This window comes from Acinonyx jubatus, chromosome X (genome assembly GCF_027475565.1).
Source record: "Acinonyx jubatus isolate Ajub_Pintada_27869175 chromosome X, VMU_Ajub_asm_v1.0, whole genome shotgun sequence".
Taxonomy (NCBI): Eukaryota; Metazoa; Chordata; class Mammalia; order Carnivora; family Felidae; genus Acinonyx; species Acinonyx jubatus.
The window spans coordinates 63801255-63825655 of NC_069389.1; the positions used below are offsets into that span (position 1 = coordinate 63801255).

The 24401-nt window shown below is 35.4% G+C and overlaps 1 protein-coding gene across 5 annotated transcripts in view; it reads right to left on the reverse strand.

Moving 5' to 3' along the window:
- Positions 1 to 5544: 5544 nt before the first annotated feature.
- BRWD3 (bromodomain and WD repeat domain containing 3) overlaps positions 5545 to 24401 on the reverse strand; it is a 242818-nt gene continuing 223961 nt past the window's right edge. For 4 of the 5 annotated variants that reach the window (XM_027053775.2, XM_053201414.1, XM_053201415.1 and 1 more), the window contains one exon: positions 12051 to 19915. In XM_027053775.2, coding sequence (XP_026909576.1) covers positions 19161 to 19915 — 755 coding nt within the window. In that variant the 3' untranslated portion in view covers positions 12051 to 19160. Of the gene's footprint in view, positions 8319 to 12050; positions 19916 to 24401 lie in introns of those variants that run through there. The other variant, XM_053201416.1, reaches the window with a different exon arrangement.

Below are 24401 nucleotides of genomic sequence, written 5' to 3' on the forward strand. Positions count from 1 at the left end.
ATATTTAGTAGAATTCACCAGTGAAACCATCTCGGACTGGGGTTTACTTTGTGGGATGTTATGAATTCAACATTTTTGTCAGTTAAGACTGCTGTAACAAAAATAGCATAGACCAGGCGGCTTAAATAGCAAACATCTATTTCTCAGTTCTGAAGGGTAGGAAATCTAATATCAATACACTAGTCATTTCAAAATCTGGTGAGGGCCCTCTTCCTGGCTTGCAGGCAGACATATTATCCTTGTATCCTCACATAGCACAGAGAGCAAGGTCCAGTCTCTTTCTCTTTTTACAAAGACACTAACCCCATCTTTGTCCCCACCTCATGAATTCATCTAAAGCTAATTATCCCCCAAAGGTACCACCTCCTAATACCACCCCTTTTGGGATTGTAGTTTCAATATATGAATTTTAGGGAGGCACAAACATGCAATCCATGACACTTGTGATAGGTATATGCAGATTTTCTATTTATTCTTAGTCAGTTTTGATAGTTTGTGTCTTTTCAGGAATTTGTCTACTCCATGCATGTTATATTATGCAGTTTATAATGGGCTAAATTAGGTCCCCCTATATATTGAGGACTTTAACCCTTAATATGACTATATTTGGAAGCAGTCTTTAAGGAGGTAATTAAGATTAAATGAGGTCATAAGGGTGGGGCCCTAATCCAATATGATTGTTGTCCTCTTAAGAAGAGGAAGAAACATCAGGGATGCGTGTCACAAAGAGGCATGTGAGGAAACACTCAGGCTGCTGTCTGCCAAAGAGAACTCAAATGAAACCAACACTGCCAACACTTTGATCTTGAGCTTCCAATCTCTAGAACTGTGAAACAATAAATTTGTTTTTTTTAGCCACTGTCTGTGATACTTTGTTATGGCAGACCTAGCAGACTAATATACCATTATTCATAGTATTCACTTAAAGTCCTTGATTTCTATAAGATAGGGAGTGATATCCTGTTTTACATTCCTGAATTTAGTAATTTGAGTTTATTTTTCTTAGTGTAGCTAAAGGTTTCTCAATTTTCTTGATCTTTTCATAGAGTATTTTGTTTCATTACTCTCATTTTTTTTCAATTCTCGATTTCTTTTATTTCTACTCTAATCTTTATTATTTCCATCATTCAACTTGCTTTGGGTTTAGTTTTCTCTTATTTTTTAATTTCCTATGCTAGAAGGTTAGGTTATTAATTTGAGAGCTTTCTTCCTTTTTTTATGTAGGTATTTACAACTATAAATTTTCCTTAGAGCACAGCTTTTGCTGATCTCTTGTTTTGGTATGTTTCATTTTTATTCATCTCAGTGAATTCTTTATTTTCCCTTATAATTTCTCTTGATCAATTTTTTTTCTAAAATTCATTTGGTGCAGAGCACGTGTATCTTTTTTTAAAAGTTTATTTATTTATTTTGAGAGAGACAGAGACAGCACAAGTTGTGGAGTGGTAGAGAGGGAGACAGAGAATCCCAAGCAGACTCCTCACTATTAGCACAGAGCCTGACATGGGGTTCAAACTCACGAAACCGTGAGATCCCGACCTGGCCAAAACTAAGAGTTAGACACTTAACCGACTGAGCCACCCAGGTGCCCCTCTTGATTAATTGGTTATTTAAGAGAATTGTTTAACTTCCACATAACTGAAAAATTTCCAATTACCCCCTACTGTTGATTTCCAATTTCATTCCACTATAAAGGGAGAACATACTTTGCATGATTTCAATCCTTTTAAATCTATCAAAACCTGCTCTATGGCTTTGCATATAGTATATTCTGAAGAATATCCCATGTGCACCTGAGAAGAATGTGTATTTTGCTGTAATTGGATACAACGTTCTATATATGTCTATTAGGATTATTTGGATCATAGTGCTGTTCAAGCCTTTTATGTCTTTGACTTTTTTCCTAGTTTTTTTTTTTTTTTTTTTTTTTTTTTTTTTACCTATTATTGGAAATAGGGTACTGAGTCCCCAAACATTGTTATTTAACTGACGATTCCCCCATTGTCACTTTTTGCTGCATGTATTTGGGGGATGTTATTAAATGCATTTATGTTTATAATTGTTTATAAACCAGTCCCTGAGGTCTTGGTCCTTTTATTATAAAATTAATCTCTTTATCTCTAATCAGTTTTTGTCTTAAAGTATACTTTTGCTTATATTTACTATACCCTCTCCACATTTTGTCATCCTTTTACTTTCTACACAATAATGTGCATCTTTAAATCTAAAATGTCTCCTGTAAATGGTGTATAGTTGTTTTCTTTTCACCCAGTACAGATTATCTACCTTTAGACTATATTGTTTAATCCATTCACATTTAATGTTATTTATATGCTTAGATTTACTTTTGCATTTTAGTTTTCATTTTCTATGTCTCATAATTATTTTTCTGGAAACTGAATGTTTCAAATAATGTATTGCAGCACTGTGGGTGCTGATCTTCCCCACCCAGAGCTTGTTGTTATTTGCATATCTATTTCTTTAGTAAATGGCTAGATTATTTTAGTGAGGTCTATTTCTCCTCCCACAGTGTCAAGAGTCTAATGTTGTTCCTCAAGGAGCTTCAGCTTCTGGTATACCCACAATCACCCTGGGATGACAGTAGTTTGTGAAAGGGTCTCTTTCTTTTTCTGATTGCATCCAGCTGTTAAACTCCCCTAATTACAGGCTGATTACTCAGCTGTTTTCAATAAGTCCCTGTGGTATAAATTGCTTTGTAAACTAAGATTTTTTGAAGTCAGTGTTTGATTATTTGTTCTGACCTTAGGAGGGCTCCTGTCAACTGCCTTATTCCCTGGTTCTCTCCTGCAAACTAGCCTCCCTACAGTTTAGCCAATTTCTTGAATCTCCTTTCACTGGCCTTTCACCACACTCTATCGTTCTTGAGAAGACTCAAGCAAATAAATTCCATTCTTATGGGAAGACATTAGAAACATTTTTATGGCCTGCTTCTTTAACCAGGCAAAATCTGAGCTGGGGCACAAACCAGTGGTGGAGACAATGGCAAGTTTGTCTCTGAGTGACACACTCACTCTAGGAGTTGAACATTCAGTAGGGGCATAGGAAGAAGCCTGAGATTTTCTCCAGGTTTAGAACTACCATATCATGAGCTGGGGCAAAGGTGGTCAGGGTCTCAGTCTTATTAGCCTGTAACACCAAAGCAGAGTTTCCATTCCATGTGAGGGGGCTGGGCAGAAGTGAGCTTCCACCACACTCACTTGAATTTAGCCTCAGTAAAAGCTATGCCTTACTGAGGCTAAGTTTCTACCTTGCTGACCTGGGATGGCATAGGAAGACAGTAGTCTTTGTTTTGGTTCAAATACCATAGATTCTAATCTTACAGAAATTTCAGATTTTCTTAGGCAGATTTATTTTTTATATTTGCTGTTTGTGCTCAGGGCCATCTCTAGAGGTTGTTTTTTAATAGTTTTCACCAGTTCCACTGAGAAATCAGTGGAGTTCCTCAAACTGCCATTGCTAGGAGTCAATATTTTTGTTTCAAAGTTTATTTATTTTTAGAGAAAGAGAGTGGGAGAGGGGCAGAGAGGGAGAATCCCAAGCAGGCTCCACACGCTGTCAGCACAGAGCCCAACATGGGGCTCTAACTTACAAATCATGAGATCATGACCTGAGCCAAAATCAAGAGCTGGACGCTTAACTGACTGAGCCCCAAGGAGTCAATATTTCTAATTACCTTTTTTACACTTCCTAAATTGCATTTTGAAAGCCTTCCTTTGTGAAAACTGAAACCTCTTAAAGCAGTTCAGAATGGACATTTGTCTCCAAATGAATAACTTTAATTGGTAGGCTATTGGGTTTATCAAGACTTGTAATTTATGTGGCTGATACTTTTTAAAGTTTACAATATTTGAAATTAAAACAAAAATTTGAGAAAAAAATTACTAAGAAAATTGAGCCTCCAATGGAAGTATGTTTCAGAGATTAGGAAGATGCATAAAGAAAAGATAAGCAAGATATTTAAAACAATAGAATCATAAGGATCTTAGAAATCACTTAGTAATTAACTTCAGCTCTGTGTAGCTAAAATCTGAAACCAACAAAGAAAAGGGTTGTGGCCAAAGGCACTTGACTCTGACAGAGCTAGGACTAAAACTAGCCCAATAGGAAGTGTCATGTGTGATAAGAGTTAGGCACACAGATTTTGTAAACATATCTGAGTGTAAATCCTGTCATTTATTATTATCTTGGGCAAGTTTCTTTGCTTTTCCATACCTCAGTTTCCTCATCTGCAAAATGGGGCTAACAATACCTTCCTAATAGTGTTGAGCTCTCAAGAAATGTTAACTATTATTACTAATACAGCAATTCTGACATTAAAATCCCACCATCACCACCAATGATCTCTTTGTAACCCCTCTTCACTCAAAAAAAAAAAAAATGTGAGGCTTCCCTTACTCTGCTTCTGAAGCTGCTGTGCTTGACACCCTGAACACTAAGGAATTTCATTCTGCATTAACCCTCCAAGCCCCATTACTTTCTCTCTCTAGTTAAGATGGACCTTAGAATTCAAAGTTTCCCCTTAGCTATCCATTTCCCCTTACCCTTCACCATAACCACAATACCTGACTCCATGTTAGGCTACTTCTATCTAAATACACACTGTCAAACATATAGGCCAGGTCACAAAATAGCATTTAACCACAGCACAAGACTCCAACTCAGATTTTTAGATTATATATATTTTTAATGCAAGCAAAGATTAGTGTAGATATAATTAGTTAGCCAAACCTGACTTGGCTATGTAACTAGAAAAATAAACTCTATTTTGAAGCCCCAAATAAGGCAGAACTGATTTACTAAGAATTAGGCAGCAAGCCCAGAGAAAATTAATACTCTATTTTCTACTCCCTTTCTGTTTACTTTTTACAGCAATCTTTGTTGGTTAAAAAAAGCCCTCAATTCTGTTACAAACCAATATTTCTATTCCTTATATGACAATCAGAATGAGTAGAAGTTGGTTAGAAAAGCTGAAATTGTGAAATATGAATGAGACCAATATAAATGCCATGAACCAAATATACCTTGAGCAGTCCTAATGGCTTTTCAAAACCCGTTGCAAAATTGTGCTCTTTAAGATAATGGAAATCTACCATGTAACAAACACCTAGATCCTGAGTTAAATTACTTGAAACTTTTTCCAATAATAACCGTATATATTCTAGAGAACTGTTATAAAACTCAAAAGCAGGGGGGCGCCTGGGTGGCTCAGTTGAGCGTCCGACTTCGGCCCAGGTCATGATCTCGCAGTTCGTGGGTTCAAGCCCGGCGTCGGACTCTGCTGACAGCTCAGAGCCTGGAGCCTGCTTCAGATTCTGTGTCTCCCTATCTCTCTGCCCCTTCCCCACTCATGCTCTGTCTCGCTCTGTCTCTCAAAAATGAATAAAACGTTAAAAATGTTTTAAAACTCAAAAGCGGGGACTCCAATGCAGTTCTACTGTATTTACAAGAATAGTCAACCCCCCCCCCCCAACTACTACCCCTGCCCCAAAGTCTTAATTAGGAAAAAAAAAAAAGTCCCTATCATTCAACTGATATTAAAGAAGTAGGGGTATATGAAAGATAGTAAATGTTTTCTTTTGAAATGGTCTTATTTACCCTGGACATTTTGGATTTGGGGCAAATTTATAAAATGAGGGTTCAAAGGAAGAATGACAAATTATGTAATAAGTAAAGCTCAGAGGTAGTTCAAAGAATGCCAAAAACACCCCAAAACAAAACAAAAAACCCTAAACTAAAACTCCTGGATTAAGTCAGGAACTTTGCTGCACTCTGAAAAGTATGCATGAAACCCATCTAAATTGAGAAAGAAAAACAAATTCTCAATTTTGCAACTGGCAAAAGAGCAGAGTGTGGAAGGTAGCAATAACTGACAAATTTTATATCATGTACTATAAAGCAGACTAGTGTACATGACTAGCAGAATTAATCCTCACAGTAAGATAGGAGTAAATTCCTTGAGTTCTCTTTCTACTGCTTCATTATTGGTGTCTAGAAATACAACCAATTTCTGTATGTTTTTATATCCTACAACTTTGCTAAATTCACGTTATCAGTTCTAGCAGGTTTTTGGTGGAGTATTTTGGGTTTCTTACAGAGTATCATGTCATCTGTGAAGAGTGAAAGTTTGACTAATTCATTGCAAATCTGTATGCCTTTTATCTCTTTTTGTTGTCTGCTTGCTGAGGCTAGGACTTGTACTACTATATTGAACAACAGTGGTGAGAGTGGATATCCCTGTCATGTTTCTGACCTTAGGGAGAAAGCTCTGTTTTCCCAATTGAGGATGATATTAGCTGTGAGCCTTTCATACATGGATTTTATGATGTTGGGGTATGTTCCTTCTATCCTTACTTTCTTGAGGGTATTTTTCAAGAAAGGATGCTATATTTTGTCAAATGCTTTTTCTACATCAGATGAGAGATCATATGGTTCTTATCCTTTCTTTTATTAATGTGGTATATCACATTAATTTGTGCATATTGAACCAGCCCTGAAAAAATCCCAAGAAAAAACCCCAGTTGATCATGGCAAGTAATTATTTTAACGTACTGTTGAATTTATTTGCTAGAATCTTGTTGAGAATTTTTGCATCCAGGTTCACTAGAGATATTGGTCTGTAATTCTCCTTTTTAGTGGGGTCTTTGTCTGGTTTTGGAATCAAGGTAATGTTGGCTTTATAGAATGAGATTGGAAGTTTCCCTTCTGTCTCTATTTTTTGGGAGTTTGAGAAGAATAGGTACTAACTTTTCTTTAAACGTCTGGCAGAATTCCCCTGGGAAGCCATCTGGCTCAGGACTCTTATTTGTTGTGAGATTTTTGATAACTGATTCAATTTCTTTGCTGGCTCTGAGCCTGTTCAAATTTTCTATTTCTTCCTGTTTGAGTTATGGTAGTGTGTGTTTCTAGGAATTTGTCCATTTCTTTGAGATTGCCCAATTTGTTGGCATATAATTTTTCACAGTATTCTTTTATAATTGTTTGTATTCCTGTGGTGTTGGTGTGATCTCCTCTCTTGCATTCATGATTTTATCTATTTGGACCCTGTACCTTTTCTTTTTCATAAGTCTGCCTAGGGGTTTATCAATTTTGTTTATTTTTTTTTTAAAAAACAGCTTTTAGTTTAATTGACCTATTCTACTTTTTTTGTTTGTTCCTATAGTGTTTATTTCTGCTCTAATCTTTATTATCTCCCTTCTGCTGGCTTTGGGCTTTATTTACTGCTCCTTTTCTAGCTCCTTTAATTGTATGGTTAGGTTGTGTATTTGGGACCTTTCTTACTTCTCAAGACTTTGCAATATACTTTCCTCTTAGGATTGCCTTTGCTGCATCCCAAAGAGATTGGACTGTCGTGTTTTCATTTTCATTTGCTTCCATGTATTTTTAAATTTCTTTAATTTCATGGTTAACCTATTCATTCTTTAGTAAAATGTTCTTTAACCTCCCTGTATTTGAGGGCTTTCCAATTTTTTTCTTGTGGTTGATTTCAAGTTTTGTATTGGTGTGATCTGAAAATATGAATGGTATGATCTCAATCTTTTTGTACCTGTTGAGGGCTGATTCATGACCCAGTATGTGATCTATTCTGGAGAATGTTCCATGTGCACTCAAGAAGAATGTGTATTCTTCTGCTTTGGGATGAAATGTTCTGAATATATCTGTTAAGTCCATCTGGTCCAGTGTGTCATTCAAAGCCATTTTTTTCCTTGTTGATTTTCTGTTTGGATGATCTGTCCATTGTTGTAAGTGGGGTATTAAAGTCTTCTATTATTATCAATGAATTTATGTTTATTACTAGTTGATTTATATATTTGGGTGCTTTAAGTTGGGGCACAAATATTTATAATTGTTAGATATTGATGGATAGACCCCTTAATTGTCATATAATGCCTTTCTTCATCTCTTGTTACAGACTTTGTTTTAAAATCTAGTTTGTCTGATGTAAGTATGGTTACTCCGGCTTTCTTTTGACCCCCATTAGCATGATAGATAGTTCTCCATCCCTTCACTTTCAATCTGCAGGCCTAAAATGAGTCTCTTGTAGGCAGCATATAGATGGATGTGGATTTTTTTTTATTCCATTTGGAAACCCTATATTTTTTGATTGGAGCATTATTCCATTTACATTCAAAGTGATTATTGAAAGATATGAATTTAATGCCATTCTGTTACCTGTAGAGTTGGTGTTTCTGGTGATGTTCTCTGGTCCTTTGTAGTCTTTATTGTTTTGGTCTTCTTTTTTTTTTTTTTCCTCCACTCAGAAAGTCCCCCTTACAATTGCATCAAAAGCCATAAGATACCTAGGAATAAACCCAACCAAAGAGGTAAAAGATCTGTACACTGAAAACTATAGAAAGCTTATGAAAGAAACTGAAGAAGACACAAAAGAAATGGAAAAAAAATTTCATGCTTATGGATTGGAAGAACAAATATTACTACAAGTAATCTACACATTCAAAAACATCCCTATCAAAATAATACCAGAATTCTTCACAGAGCTATAACAAACAATCCTAAAAGTTGCATGGATCCAGAAAAGATCCAAAAAAGCCAAAGTAATATTGAGAAAGAAAACCAAAGCTGGAGGCAGTATGGTACTGGCACAAAATAGACACATAGGTCAATGGAACGGAATAGATAACCCACAAATGAACCCACAGACCTGTGGTCTACTAATCTTCGACAAAGCAGGAAAGTATATCCAATGGGAAAGACAGTCTCTTCAATAAACGATGTTGGGAACACTGGACAGCAATATGCAAAGGAATGAAACTGGACCATATTCTTACACCAAACAAAATATTAAATTCAGAATGGATTAAGGACCTAAATGTGAGACCTGAAACCATAAAAATCCAAGAGGATTACACAGCCATTAACCTCTTTTCATCAGCCAGAGCAACTTGTTACTAGATATGTCTCCTGAGGCAAAGGAAACCAAAGCAAAAATAAACTTTTGGGACTTCATCAAAATAAACAGCTTCTGCACAGTGAAGGAAACCATCAACAAAACTAAAAGGCAATCTATAGAATGGTAAAATATATTTGCAAATGACATATCTGATAAAGTGTTGGTATCCTAAATATCTATATATATATATATAAATTATAAAACTCAATGCCCCAAAACTGAATTATCCAGTTAAAAAATGGACAGAAGACAATGAATATACTTCTTTTTCAAAGACATCCAAATGGCTAATAGACATGAAAAGATACTCAACAAATATTGTCAAAATGTTTATACTACCTAAAACAATCTATACATTTAATGCTATCCCTATCAAAATATCAATAGAATTTTTCACAGAGCTATAAAAAAAAATCCTAAAATTTGTATGCAATCACAAAAGACCCCGAATAGGTAAAGCTACATTGAAAAAGAAAAGCAAATCTGGAGGCATTCCAATTCTGGATTTCAAATTATATCACAAAGCTGCAGTGATCAAGGCAGTATGGTACTGGCACAAAGACACATAGATCAATGGAGCAGAAAAGAGAACTCAGAAATGGACCCACAAATGTATGGCCAACTAATCTTCAACAAAGCAGGAAAGCATATCCAATGGAATAAAGACAGTCTGTCAGCAAATGGTGCTGGGAAAACTGGACAGTAACATGCAGAAGAATGAAACTGGGCCAGTTTCTTACACCATACACAAAAATAAACTCAAAATGGATGAAAGACCTAAATGTGAGACAGGAAACCATCAAAGTCCTAGAGGTGAAAACAGGCAGCAACCTCTTTGACTATGACCACAGCAACTTCTTACTAGACATGTCTCCAGAGACAAGGGAAACAAAAGCAATAATGAACCACTGGGATTTCATGAACATAAGAAGCTTCTGCACAGAAAAGGAAACAATCAACAAAACTGAAAGGAAGCCTAACAGAATGGGAGATAATATTTGCAAATGGAATATTGGATAAAGGGTTAGTATCCAAAATATGTAAAGAAATTATCAAATTCAACACCCCAAAAACAAGTAATTTAGTAAAGAAATGGGCAGAAGACATGAATGGACACTTTTCCAAAGAAGATATCCAGATGGCTAACAGATACATGAAAAGATGCTCAACATCACTCATCAGAGAAACACAAATTAAAACCATAATGTAATATGACCTCACACCTGTGAGAATGACTAAAATTAACTCAGGAAACCACAGATGTTGGTGAGGATGCAGAGAAAGGGAACCAATTTACGCTGCTGGTGGGAATGCAAATTGGTGCAGCCACTCTGGAAGATGGTATAGAGTTTCCTCAAAAAGTTAAAAACAGAAATAACTTACGGCCCAGCAAGTTCACTACTAGGTATTTATCCAAAGGATACAAAAATGCTGATTTGAAGGGATACATGCAGCCCAATATTTATAGCAGTGCTATCAATAGCCAAATTATGTAGAGTCCAAATGTCCATCGACTGATGAATGGATAAAGATGTGGTGTACATATATACATTGGGATACTACTCAGCAATCAAAAAGAATGAAATCTTGCCATATGCAACGACATGGAGGGAGCTAGAATGTATTATGCTAAGCAAAATAAGTCAGTCAGAGAAAGAGATAAATCTCATATGATTTCACTCTTATGTGGAATTTAAGAAACCAAATACATGAACATACGGGAAGGGAAGGAAAAATAAGATAAAAACAGAGAGGGAGGCAAACCATAAGAGACTCTTAAATAAAGAAAACAAACTGAGGGTTGCTGGAGGGGAGGTTGGTTGGGTGAGGACTAAATGGGTGATGGGCATTAAAGAGGGCACTTATTGGGATGAGACACAGACACTGGGTGTTATATGTAAGTGAGCAATCACTGGGTTCTACTCTTGAAGCCAATACTACACAGTATGTTAACTTGAATTTAAATAAAATAAATTAAAAAAAAGAGGAGTAAATTCTCTACATTTTTCTTGGACATTCACCCTTGTGTGTGTATAAATATATGCACTTTAAGAGCTCCATTCATTTTCCTACTTGTGATTTTGAAGATACACATGCATGACTTTGGAGTCTCCATTTCATGGTGAACAGGAAGGAGGAAAATGGAACCAGACATTATCCCATTAATAAGATATAAAGGTGAAAACTGGAAACTTGTAAGTAGATATTCTGGAGGAATCAAGGCTTTTCTATTACTAGCCATGTGACCTTTACACATGATTTGACTTCATTGAAACTCATTTTTCTCATCTGAAAAGTGGAATTTATTAATAGTTGCATTCTGGTGATTTAGAATATGTTTGAGGGATGGTCTTTGTAAACTCTAAAGCTCTTTATAGAATTACAGTGCTTGGCACATAGAAGGTACTCATCAAATGTTTAATGAACAAATAAGCAAGTCTGGGAAGAGACAGACTAGTCTTTCTTTAGCCATCTTTTATCACTGATATAAATATGGGCTAAAATTCCTGCTGGTAAATATCTTCTTCAATGAATGAGATCCCGGTATGTATCTGGAGTTCCTCAAATGTATCAGTGAAGGATATGCCCACATGTGACTTATTATCTCAGACTGTTCTCTGATAATTTCTCTTTGAATAATTATAAGCAAAGTGATAAAAGATTAGTATTTTTACAGTGTTGAAAACTTTTTACTGTATTTACCAGTCTTATATTTTTGAGGCAATTATAATGCAAAAATGTATCTACCATAAACTCAAACTATTATTTTTCCTTAATACTATTTTTCTTTATCATGAAAACTATTAACCACAATCACAATAAAAATGAACAACATCTAAAAGTGAAAGGATTACTTGGTGATGTGACTATGAGAATATAGAGGGCATATTTTCTGCTCCCTACGATCAGACTAGAGAAATTTAACACTTACATTTTTAGATACAAGGTTTGCTCTAATTTATACATCAAAATTTAATAAATGGAAACAATTCAGAAACATCAGCACCTCACTGTTTTTAGATGAACAGTGTGCAAGTGTAACAAAATATCTCCCTAACAATGATTATACAATTTGAGCTGCAAATCTCATTTTATTTTTTTAATTTTTTTTCAACATTTATTTATTTTTGGGACAGAGAGAGACAGAGCATGAACGGGGGAGGGGCAGAGAGAGGGAGACACAGAATCGGAAACAGGATCCAGGCTCTGAGCCATCAGCCCAGAGCCTGACGCGGGGCTCGAACTCACGGACCGCGAGATCGTGACCTGGCTGAAGTCGGACGCTTAACGGACTGCGCCACCCAGGCGCCCCTGCAAATCTCATTTTAACGTGCTATTCACTTAAAAAATTTTTTTCAATGTTTACTTATTTTTGAGACAGTGAGAGGACAGAGTGTGAGTGGGGAAGGTGCAGAAAGAGAGGGAGACACAGAATCTGAAGCAGGCTCTAAGCTCCAAGCTCTCAGAGCAGAGCCTGACACAGTGCTTGAACTCATGAACCATGAGATCATGACCTGAGCTGAAGTCAGACACCCAACTGATTGAGCCACCCAGGCACCCCCATGATATTCACTTTTTTTAAAAGAAAAAAAGATACACGCAAAAACAAACAAAAAAACCTTAAAAAAGTTTTACTGCCTTAAATTACTTGACTACACAAAATTCCAAATATAAATTAACGTTTCTACAAAAATTCTTAGAGTTGTAACATGAAAAAAACCACAAAAAGAACCCTAAAGATAAATTCTACCAAGTAATATTAGTAACCTAAATCAAGCAATTTGAATTGTTTTGACTTCTTCATAGATTACTGCAAAATGTATTCTCTGAAGAGAATCCTAAAGATGCTGAGCAGGAAAGTTGACAATTCAAAATTTATGCATTAATGAAAGGACACTAGCTTTTGCAAGTTGTTTTTAAAAATTCTCCAATATCAAACTCAAACTTTAATTTGTTAATAATAACTTAAATTTATTAGCTTCTTGTAATCTCCAGATAATCTCCAGATAAGAGGTAACTTTATTAAAGCAATTGCTGCAGCTGGCAAAGGAAACCATTCTAAAGTTACAAAGAAAGGAAAGAAAAAGAAAAAAAATGTTTCCTCAAAACTTTGGGAAAGCATTAGCACCATAAAAAAATGTAATAATATATTTGTTTTTCCAGCCATATGTAGCATAAAATAGCATTTAAGTAATAATATAAAAGATCTAAGATAGCAAATATAAGTAAAGTGTATGGGCTTAAATATCCCAAGAAAACCAACTCACAGGTTCAATATATTATCGGCTTCAATTTACTTTTTGAGTTTTTGGCAAGTAGCTTTAAATTGTTATATAATTTATATAATAAGTTATATTGGCATATAACTGAGAAAGAGGGTAGATAGTACTTTGTTCTTGGCCTTGTCAACTAGGAAAAAAATGGATCTTCTTCTGAATACTGCTGTAATATTTTGTTATAAAAATTATTTATTTAAAAAAAACCTAGCAGGTGAAGCCAGACATCAAAGCCTGCTACTAAAGAAATTTTAATGTATACTTTTACATCTTTAATAGGGCTATCTTTAACCAATCAAGCAACTAAAGACAAATATCAAACAATATATCTTTGTCTTACTCCAAATATTGTGAAAATCTGGGCTACTTTCATAGCCATTGGGTACTGTATGAGAAGACAAAGATGGTATTTTTTCTAAATACCTTGTTTCTTGATTCTGAATACATAAAACAGACGATATATGTATAAAACATACAGTCCAGTCTTTGGCCAGTTTACTTACCTTGAACCAAGTGAAGTTCTTACCACTGGAAAGAAAATTCCCAGTGCATTAAGTAGAGTAAATGTTCATGTTAGGGCTTTCAACTCCTGGATCAAAAGTTACTTCTCACTTTACTTCTCTCCTTCCTTCATATATATTTATAATACAGTTAAGCCTCTGTGGGCAATATTATTGTAAATAAAAAAATGCCAGGGATTCATAGCTTAGCTGTTAAAACTTATAAACCATAAAGACATTAGAAATCTATTCATTTCAAAACAAAATGTTGACTAAAGCTTTGCAGGCTGTTATTTAATACACCAAGCAGCCCACACTTAAAATATTAAAACATTTATTACCTAAAAGTGACCTAAAGAATATCTGCAATGGCAAAAAAAAAACCTTAATTTTCTTTGATAAGCAGTCTAGTTTTTCAAATAAAAAACAGTAATAAAATATATAATAAAGAAACAAGAAAGAAAGGGCCCAAGAGTTACATGTTAAAATCTCTGAAGCTCAATAATGGAAAGGAAACTCCTTATTTCTTTCTTCTTGTTAATTATCTCTGGTACCTGAGTTAAGGCATAAAGTAGCAAGAGTGCAATTGATTCCAAACAACTTGGAATTTTATTGTAAACATCCCATAAAGAATGGCCAACAAATTAGTCCAGTTTTTTGTCTTTGAAGATAATTGCTTATAGTGACTGGTAACTGCCAAACAAAACATCTTTTATAAACCAAGCCAGTTAGTTTACCTTTCTTTACTGAATTTTAGTTTAAAGGACATTTTGTCCATATACAACATCACATTAACTATTAACTCAATGACTTTCTATCTTAAAATTTGTGGATACTAATAACAAACATAAGGTACAATTTTGTTAATACTTTGTAAGGGATTACAAAAGACAAAGATGGTAAGTTACAGGACAAAGAAATAAATTACTGATTGCCATCACCACAGTATTGTTTAAAAAATTAACATTTCTAGTACTGCTTAATGTGTTATCTGGTGACATATGTAAAAACACATTTCCCAACTGGGTTTCTAAATATTTTTGTATGTGATTTTAAAAGTCAATTACCAATGGTGATTATATGTATCAATAGTTTTATTTTTTAGAAAATACTTATCATGCTTTTATATGTCAAAGTCTCATATTATAGATTTAATTAAGATAGGTATAAGAATAACAAATGGACATACATATAAATAAACACACATTAACTCTAAACTGCAGGGCCTTTCTACTGTACTTCTCCCATCAGTGAATTATAAATTGCTAGTCTTGTTGAAGTATGCTAAATTAGGTGCAGTATTCATTGCAGTAAGAGAAATGAGGATAAAAGTAAGCAGGGGAGGAATGATTGAAAAGAAAATAATCAAGAATAAGGCTATATAAGAAATAAATGTCTAGAAACTTGAGGGCAACTCATAGTTCACAAAATACAGCACCATGAAAAAAAATTAACTTTATATTAGAATTTAAACAAAACTTGGTAAACTTCATAATTAAAACTTAATAAAGAAACTTTACTAAGAAATGAAAATCAAAAAAGCATGAAAATATTTTCACACTAATTTTCAAAACAAGCCTTAAAAGTGATCTTACTCTATTTTCAATACAATTTTCATAAAGCCTCATGTACCACAAAACTGTTGGGGATGGGGTTAATATTTAAAACAATGAATTTTAAATGTCGCAAGTTCCATTCCCTCCCCCAGAGCTGAACTATTCATTTTGGAACCCAAAATGTTGGTAATAAAAGTAAATGTTGGATATCACAGCAAGCTGAAAATTATACAGGGTGCAAGTTTCCTTTTTGTGGATGTGAAAATTCTAACTTTAAAAATTAGTGCCAGTTGGTAAATGTGCATAAAATAATTCCCAAGACATATAAGTAATAAAGGTGTTTATCACTACCACAAATGTACAAATTTTGAAAAATGATCAACAATTTTTTATCAAAAACTAAGAAGTGGCATTCATGTTTTTCTTTTCAGTCACTGTTATTGTCTGATGACAACCTATAGGATTACAACAAAAACAACAAAATAATAAATCACTCAAATCTATTTCAAATTCTACTCAGTTTCTCAACCTCTGGGTGAAACAAAGTGCTGTATGAAGAATTCTAGCACAAGCCTGATCTCTGGGAAGGGAAACAGAAAAAGAAACAAATGAAGGAAGGATACATTAAAAATAGAGGGACACATGTACATGATAAAACCTAGTTTACCTATAAGGCATAATGAAGTGGATGATCAAGCAGTATATATATATAGGTTAAGTGCTTTACACAGAGACAAAGAGTTGGTAGACTGTGAATATAGCTGTCTTCCATACAAAATATTCTTTTTTAATGTCTGAGACAAAGTGTGTCAAGTTGGAAAAAAATCTACACACACACACACACACACACACACACACACACACACACAAATTTAGTTCTTAGGCTGATAGGCTACTGAATGTTTTGGAAAGCATCCTATTGCTGGAAGAGATACACACAGAAAGACATAGAAGAAACACAATTTGTTTCATAAACAGATACACATGCTAAGATCTTAAAGCTGGGAATTAAAAGATTATTAGCATTCACGAGAAATATTATAGTTCACTGACTATTAATATCCAGCATAGGATTAGGCTTATACATATGTATGTTCTCACACACGTGTTTATTTCTTAGCAACTTATTTAATATTTAGACTTTTCTTCAAAAATTTCAGCTCATTTCCTACTTGCTTTGCTATGCCTGAATCTGATATTTAGGTTTAAAGGTACTCTAAAAAACTAAAGTGTAAAATATTCAGTGTGATACAAATTACAACACATTCACAGGAGGCGGTGTTACAAAAAAGCAAAGTATAAATTGGGGGGAAAATGTTCAGATATAAAAGTAAAAATACTATCTTTCAAACTTTTATTTTCACACTTATTAAAATAATTTGCATGCAAACAGAAAATATCTGTTTGTTTTGTAATAAATGGCAAATATGCTCATCTAACATACCCTGGTGACTTTTGAATCCTAATAACTGAAATCAATATTACAGCAAAATGCTGTTCACTAGTGTTTTCACAGTATTTCACTACATATAAAATGTGCTTAAAAATGTCTTCAGCCTCATTATTCTAATTATCTAAACCTAGAAAATCTTGACATATGGGAAATAAATGTGGCATTTTTTTTCAAAATAAATTATAAATAAGCTTGAGATAGGTAAAATCACACAAATGGTAATTCTTCTACATTTGAAGAGATTAGCTCTTCATAGAAGAATGTCAAAAAATTTCACACTAAAATGATACACACAATACATGTTTGGGTATATCCATCAATTTAAGTAAATCTATGTTACTTTGATTAGGGTAAGCCAAATTGTTATTGATTCTAGGAAAACACAGGCACAATTTAGTCTAAATGCAAAATTAGTCTAATTAGCAAAAATCAAAGGTAGAGTTTCAAATGTGAATGTTTTTGAATCTACAGTATGGTTAAAAGTGTCAGCTGAGTTACAACCAGAAGTCGTTTTGGTTTAGTGAAAAAAACAAAACAAAACAAGAGTATAACAACAAAAAAAATCAGCTTGATCTACTGTAGGGTAACAGAAGTTAGTGCCATTAACAATTCATAACAATACTTTCTTAAAGCCTGAACATCATTCTTACTGCATGTGAAAACTGTTTAAAGTTGTTAGTACAGGAACAACCCAAACAAAAGAGCAAAGTTATGTATGTACTCCTTCCTTTGCATTTAAGGATTTTCAGATGCATAAAATGGTTGGAAGCATGAAACAAACACATTAGCTTAAGAAATGTTCTGGGATTACTAGGAATACATTAAAAAGTTTCTTTTATCCCCAAAGTCTGATCTAAGCGTAACAAATCTGCTGTTACAATAACAGAGATCAGTATTATCCCACTCACCTTAAAAATCTAAGTATTTAACAAATTAGTGAATTTGCAATCTCTCAAATTTGAGGAGTAAAACTGATCTTGTAACTCAAGCTCACTTATGGAATCATGTGCACTCTACTGCTGTAAACAAGACCATAAGGGTTTTAAAGATTTTTTAATCTATAAAATAATTACTCAAATATTATTGTGCAGTGTAATGAGGTTCTTTTCTGAAAGATTGTAACAGAAGAACCCTTTGGAATGGTATGAGCAAAACCTATTAAAGTTGACTCAAAATATTTGCTAGCCAAAACATCCAATTCAAACTAGCTGCTTTGTTACATTTTAAAATTCAAATGAAAACCAATCACTCACAGCTGTAAATAGTAAGTGGTAGCAGAGATACATAAGTAGTAGACCAAGTCTACTTACACAAATATGTTCTAAGAAAAGCCTAAGGTACAGCATACTACACTTATGAAAGTTTGTTAATTACAACTATTATTTTGAGAGCCAATACAATTATTAACAACCTCTCAGCTTATAACATAGGAGTATTCATTCCTACCAAGTTTGTTCTATTTTTCCTTAGTCAGTAATGAATAACAGCATCTATTTTCTTTAATGTTTCCAGTAGTTGTAGTTAATAGAGGTAGCTGAGCTACTATTCAAAGAAGTTATTCTTTGTGGATGAGGATTTTTTCAAATGTTTATGTTATTCTTTAAACTACATGAGTTCTATTAATGCAATAAAATATAATAGGAAAAAGAAAATGGATGCAAGAAACTTTTGCATTTGGCACCTTGTCTAGATCGATACCTCAAATGTTATTTTTTAATAAAGTTAATGCACACATCAAGACACACCACAAAGATTTGCTACATATTTACAAGGCACCAACCCTTTCTCACCTTTAACATGAATTAAGCAAATCAATGAAAAGCATATCAAGATCCCCCCACCCCCCAAAAACTGTAGTATAAATATATACTTCAGTTCAGTACAATGAAAGTTTAGCCTGGGAAGAGTAAAATAATCCAGATCGTTCTTACAATATAGAAACTGTAAACATTTAATAGCTGCCTATAGGATTGGTGTATTGTGCAAAAGTTATTATTACTGGGTACAAGAATCAAAATGGCAAAAACAAACTATATAAAACTCTGTAAGAAGGTGCTATACTTCTGTGATACAAAAGCAAAAGAGGGATATTCCATTGAGATAAAAATGTCATGCTACTCTTAAGAAGCTGAATGCTCCCTTAATGTAGTAAATCTGTAGTGTGTTTGTGACATACTGTGTTGTGTGTGTGTGTGTGGGTGTGTGTGTGTGTGTGTATGTGGGCAGAATTTTTTTTTAATTTAAGGCCTAATAAGTAAGGCTTGTTTGAATAATGAAGTGTGGAGATCAAAAGTCTTGAAAAAAATGTATACTGGCATAATGGAAAAGCACCAATGTGAAAGGAAGCAGAAGTCCCCACACAACTTGCTTTGTAGATTTCCTAGTAAATTCCCTGCAGTAGAAGGCCATTTAATTTTTTTTTAATTACTCTAAATTTATTAACTGTTAATAATTCCATCCCATGAGATGGCTAACCCTGGCTTTTTCTGTCATTTTACGCACTCTGCCTGATCTGGATGTACCAAGATTCAGAGGATCTTCAGTGGACACAAAATTGTCATTATCAGAATCATCATTATATAAAACAGTCCTCCTGCCTTGGTTTCTTGTTTTAATTCGAGGCAGTCTACTGAAACGTCCTGAAAACATGGTATCAAATTCATCATCTGCAATACGTGCACGTTTGGCTCTGGTGGCTCCTCTAGAAGTACCTCTTCCTCCTCTCCCTCTCCCTCTCCCTCTAGTGGCACCTGCACCTCTTCCTCGACCTCCTCGTCCCCTGCCTCCTCTTCCTCGGCCTCCTCTACTCCATCTACCCCATCTGCCCCATCTGCCCCTTCCTCCTGTGCCTCTTGTCTTCCAGTTTCTTTTTCCATTGGCATATTGCTTTCTGAGTTTTCTTTTAGGCCTGGTTTGTATGAATTTGCTATAGTCGTGGTCTCCATCTACATAATCTTGATCTGTTCTGGAAGTTGATTCAGAATCAGAATCAGAACCACAGGTACTTTCAGAACTCAAACTGGATCCTAACTCTCCACTCTCTGAGGAGGATAAATGTGATTTCTCTTTTGTTTCTTTTTTCTCTTTCTCTTCTCTTCCCATGCTTTCATCTTCTTCTGATGCACTAAGTAGTTTTCTTTTGATTCCTGTCCGAGGCTCTCTGCCATCACCATTTGTAAGGGGTCCATCAAGGGAGTGATCTAAATCAAGATGAATAATTTTTTAAAGTTAAGCTTTGACACGGAAGATTGATTACTTAGGTTCAAAAGTAAAATAAACATTGTATCAAAAAATGTTTAGCACCCAAAGATACATGGGGTAAAATCGTGGAGCGTATTGGAGTATAAATTTAAATCTGTTAGAAACTGAAGACACTGAAGTTTTTATTTTTGTCTGTGTTTTTAGGGGGCCAGGGAGGAAATTATGGAAGGATGATGGGTAATGATGAAGCTGAGCAGAAATCTCAAGGGCTTGAACTCTAGAAAGAATTATCTAGGAATATGTATCAAAATAATTTCACTGACTCAGTGAACAAATATTTACTGATTACCTAATATGATGCTTGAAGTTTGAAATAAGGCAATAATGAGACAAAGTCCTTGCTCTTTGAATTTATATTTTAGTGGGGAAAGCTTGATAGACAATGAAGTAAATAAAAATATAATTTCAAGTAATGATACATGCTATAACGAAAAAGAAAAGAGGGTGATTAAAAAATGTTCAAGTGTATACATGGGGTATTTTAGATAAAGACTTTCATATTGAGGTAGTATCTGAGAAAAGAACTGAATGAAGTGAGATCTGGGAAAAGAACATTCCATTGGAGGAAACAGAAACCCAGTGTAACTAGAGTGTAAGAGAAAAGCAGAGTTGTGGTATATAACTGCTAGTGGTGAAGGGTTTTAAAACCAGAGAATGACAGGATCTGACTTATATTTTTAAAGGAGCACTACAGTTGCTCCACATAGAACAGATTATAGAAGGAACAAGATTAGAAGCAGAGACAAGTTGGGAGAACACTGCAATTGTCTAGGTAAGATATGATAAGGGGATGTACCAACAGAGGTGATGAGAAGTGATTAGATTTAGATTATTTCCTTCTAGAGGAGCCATCAGAACCAACCTTTTATTTTTAAGGTTCAAACTGACAGGAATTGATGATGGATAGGATGTCAAGTGTTAAGTGTAGTATTAAGGTCAACTCTGAGGTCTTATGGCCTGAGAAACTGGTTGAATGGTAGAGATATTTTGCTAAGTTGGAGAATCCTGAAAGAGGAATAGGTTTACATAGTCTGGTAGAAAAAAAAAAATCAATGTTCCAGTTTTAAATACTACAAGAGATCCAAGTAAAGACAAGAAAAAAAAGAAAAAGAAAAAAGCAGATAACGTAACTGTCAAGAGGTCAGGGGAGACTCATTTAGAGTTAGAGATATAATTTTGGAAATATTCAGTAAGAGATGACATTTAAGGTCAAGAGAACTGAGGGCACTTATTCAGAGGGCAAACAGAAAAAGAAGGTGGCTGATGACTGAGACTTGGGATATTCCAACCATCTAAAGATAAAGAAGAATTGGAAAAAATAATTGAGAAGGAACAGCTAGTGAGGTAGGAGAAAAAAAAGGAGACTGGACTGAAAAACTTGGAATGAGCAATGACTAGGGTTGTATGGTAACCATAGCAACAAGATTACTCTAATAGTCTTGGTATTATAGACTGAATTATGTTCCTCTCTCAAAAAAATACATATGTTGGTTTTCTGGAGAAAGATGATAATGGAGCAGGAGGACCCTAGGCTCATCGTGTCCCACAAACAACCAGATAACAACCAAATCATCCTAAATACTTCAGAAAACAACTTGAAGACTGACAGAACAAACTCCACAACTAAAGGGAGAGAATAAGCCACATTGAAGAAGGTAGTAAGTCCACAGATATGGTTTAGGTGAGAAAAGGATCATGGGTGCTGCAGAGGGGAGGGAGCCTTGGTCACAGAGAAGGGCGCAAAAGAGTAGAGCACACAGGGGAATGCAAAAGGAGAACAATTACCCAAAACCATTGGCTCGGAAAATAGAGGGGCTGATTTTCAAGAATTCTTACAACCAGTGGGGCTTAAAGCCAAGAGTTTTAAAGGTTAGCAGGCTTGGCTGGGATAGAGACCTGAGGGCACTGCCTTGCCCTTGGAGAAAAGGCAAGCAAACAACCTGGGGGCAGAGCAAGGAAATAGTGATTTGAAGAACACTTGGGACACACATAGGGGAGATTATTCACTCTTCTTGGAGGGCTTTCTTGAGAGGCAGTTTTCATAGAGAAGCTTCTCCAGAAACAAAGGAACTGACCAGAGCCATTTCCCTCCCCTACCCCTCAGCATAACCACAGAGCCACCAGTGGGAAGCAGCACAGGCCCAATACTGGCTAAATAACTTGTTTATGAGAATCCCCACACCCCTGCACATAGTGGGACTGTCCTTTTCAGTCAAGCTTGCCTCAGTCCCAGCACAGCTGTGGGCCCATCCCCCAGAAGACTAGCACAAGCCACTACCACACGACATGTCTAAAGCCTGAAATTTTAAAGGGCACCAGGATTGTCTTGGATAGAGCCTGGCAGGCACTGTGCTGCTCCTGGAGAGAAGGGAGGCAAAAAAAACCTAGAGGCAGACAGCTTGGAAACAGCAATCTAGAAAATGCTTGGGGCACACAGGTAGGAGATTATTTGCTCTTCTCAGAGTGTTTTGCTGAGAGGCAGCATTCACAGAGACTCCTCTCAGGGAACAAAAGAGCTGGCAGGTGCCATTTTCCTCCCCAGCTCCTCAGCATAAACAGAGAGCCAGCTGCAGGAATCAGCACAGTGCCTATACTGGCTTCCTAATGTGCTTACACCAAGTCCCACACCACAGCACTCTGGTGAAGACTGCCTTTCTCAGTCAAGCTTGCACCAGTACTAGTGCGGTGGGCTCCTTCCCGAGAAGTACAGCAGAAAATTCTGCCCAAACTACAACTTCCAACAGAGTTCTGCAGGGCTTCAGTTCTAGTGGAAATAGTATCAGGAAACCAGAGCATTTGACAAGGTAACCAGAGCCTAGTGAAAACTTGCCATATTCTGGCCAAGGAATAAACACTACACACTGCAAACAAGAAGAGCCTATGCAGGCAACTGGCCTGAAGGATAGAACAGCTAAAACACAACAGCAGAACAGAAGCAGCACACACCAGAGAGAATCCCTGAAGTTCCAGCTACTGGAAACTACATGACATCATCAAACAATTACTTTCAGGAGCAAGACACATAACTGGCTTTCCTGATGCACAGACAAAGACAAAGACTTAAGACAAAATACGACGATGGAGGAATTCATCCCAAATGAAAGAACAAGATAAGGCCATGCCCACAGATCTAAGTGAAACAGATATAAGTAGCATGCCTAATGGAAAATTTAAAGCAACAATCATAAGGATACTCACTGGGCTTCAGAAAAGAATGGAATACACCAGGTAAACCCTTACCACAGAGATAAAAGAGTTACAAAACAATCATTCAGAAATGAAGAAAGCTATAAATGAGATTGGAACAGGCTTGATGCAATGAACAGCAGGCTGGAAGAAGCAGAGGAACGATTTAGATATAGAAGACAAAATAATGGAAAATAATGAAGGTAAAAAAAGAGAAAGAAGAATTAGGGAACACAAAAATAGACTTAGAGGAATTAATGATTCCATCAAATGTAAAAGCATTTGTATTATAGGAGTCCCAGAAGAAGAAGAGACAGAAAAGGGGACACAAAAGTTATTTCAAGAAAAAAAACAGCAGAAAACTCCCCTAATCTGGGAAAGGAAAGAGACATCCAGATCCAGGAGGCACAGAAAACTCCCATCAAAATCAACAAAAGAAGAACAGTATCAGGACATATTGTAATTATACTGGCAAAATATAGTGATAAATAAAAAAACCGTAAAAGCAGAAAGACAAAAGAAGTCCTTAAGTTACAAGAGAAGAACCGTAAGGCTACCTGCAGATTTTTTAACAAACAGAAACTTGGCAAGCCAGAAGAGAGTGGCATGATATATTCAACAAGCTGGATGGGAAAAATCTGCAGCCATGAAGACTATGTCCAGCAAGGCTGTCAATCACAATAGCAGAGATAAAGAGTTTCCCAGACAAACAAAAAGTGAAGGAGTTCCTGACCACTAAAGCAGCCCTGCAAGAAATATTAAAGGGGATCTTTGAGTGGAAAGGAAGGACCAAAAGTAAGAAAGACAATAAAGGAACAGAGAAAATCTCCAGATACAACGACAAAACAAGTAATAAAACATCACTAAATACATATCTATCAATAATTACTCTGAATATAAATGGACTAAACACTCCAATCAAAAGACAGAAGGTGTCAGAATGGATTAAAAAAAAACAAGACCCATCTATATACTGCCTACAACACATTCATTTTAGACATAAAGATGCCTGCAGATTCAAAGTGAGGAGATAGGGAAACATTTATCACACAAACTCCTGTAAACAGAAAGCCAGAGCAGCAACATGTTTATGGGACAAATTAGACTTTAAAACAAAGACTGTAATAAGGGATAAAGAAGGTCACTATATCATAATAATGGGAAATACAAGAACACCTCAAATTATAAATATGTAAGTACCCAACCTGGAATTACCCAAATATATAAAATCATTAATAA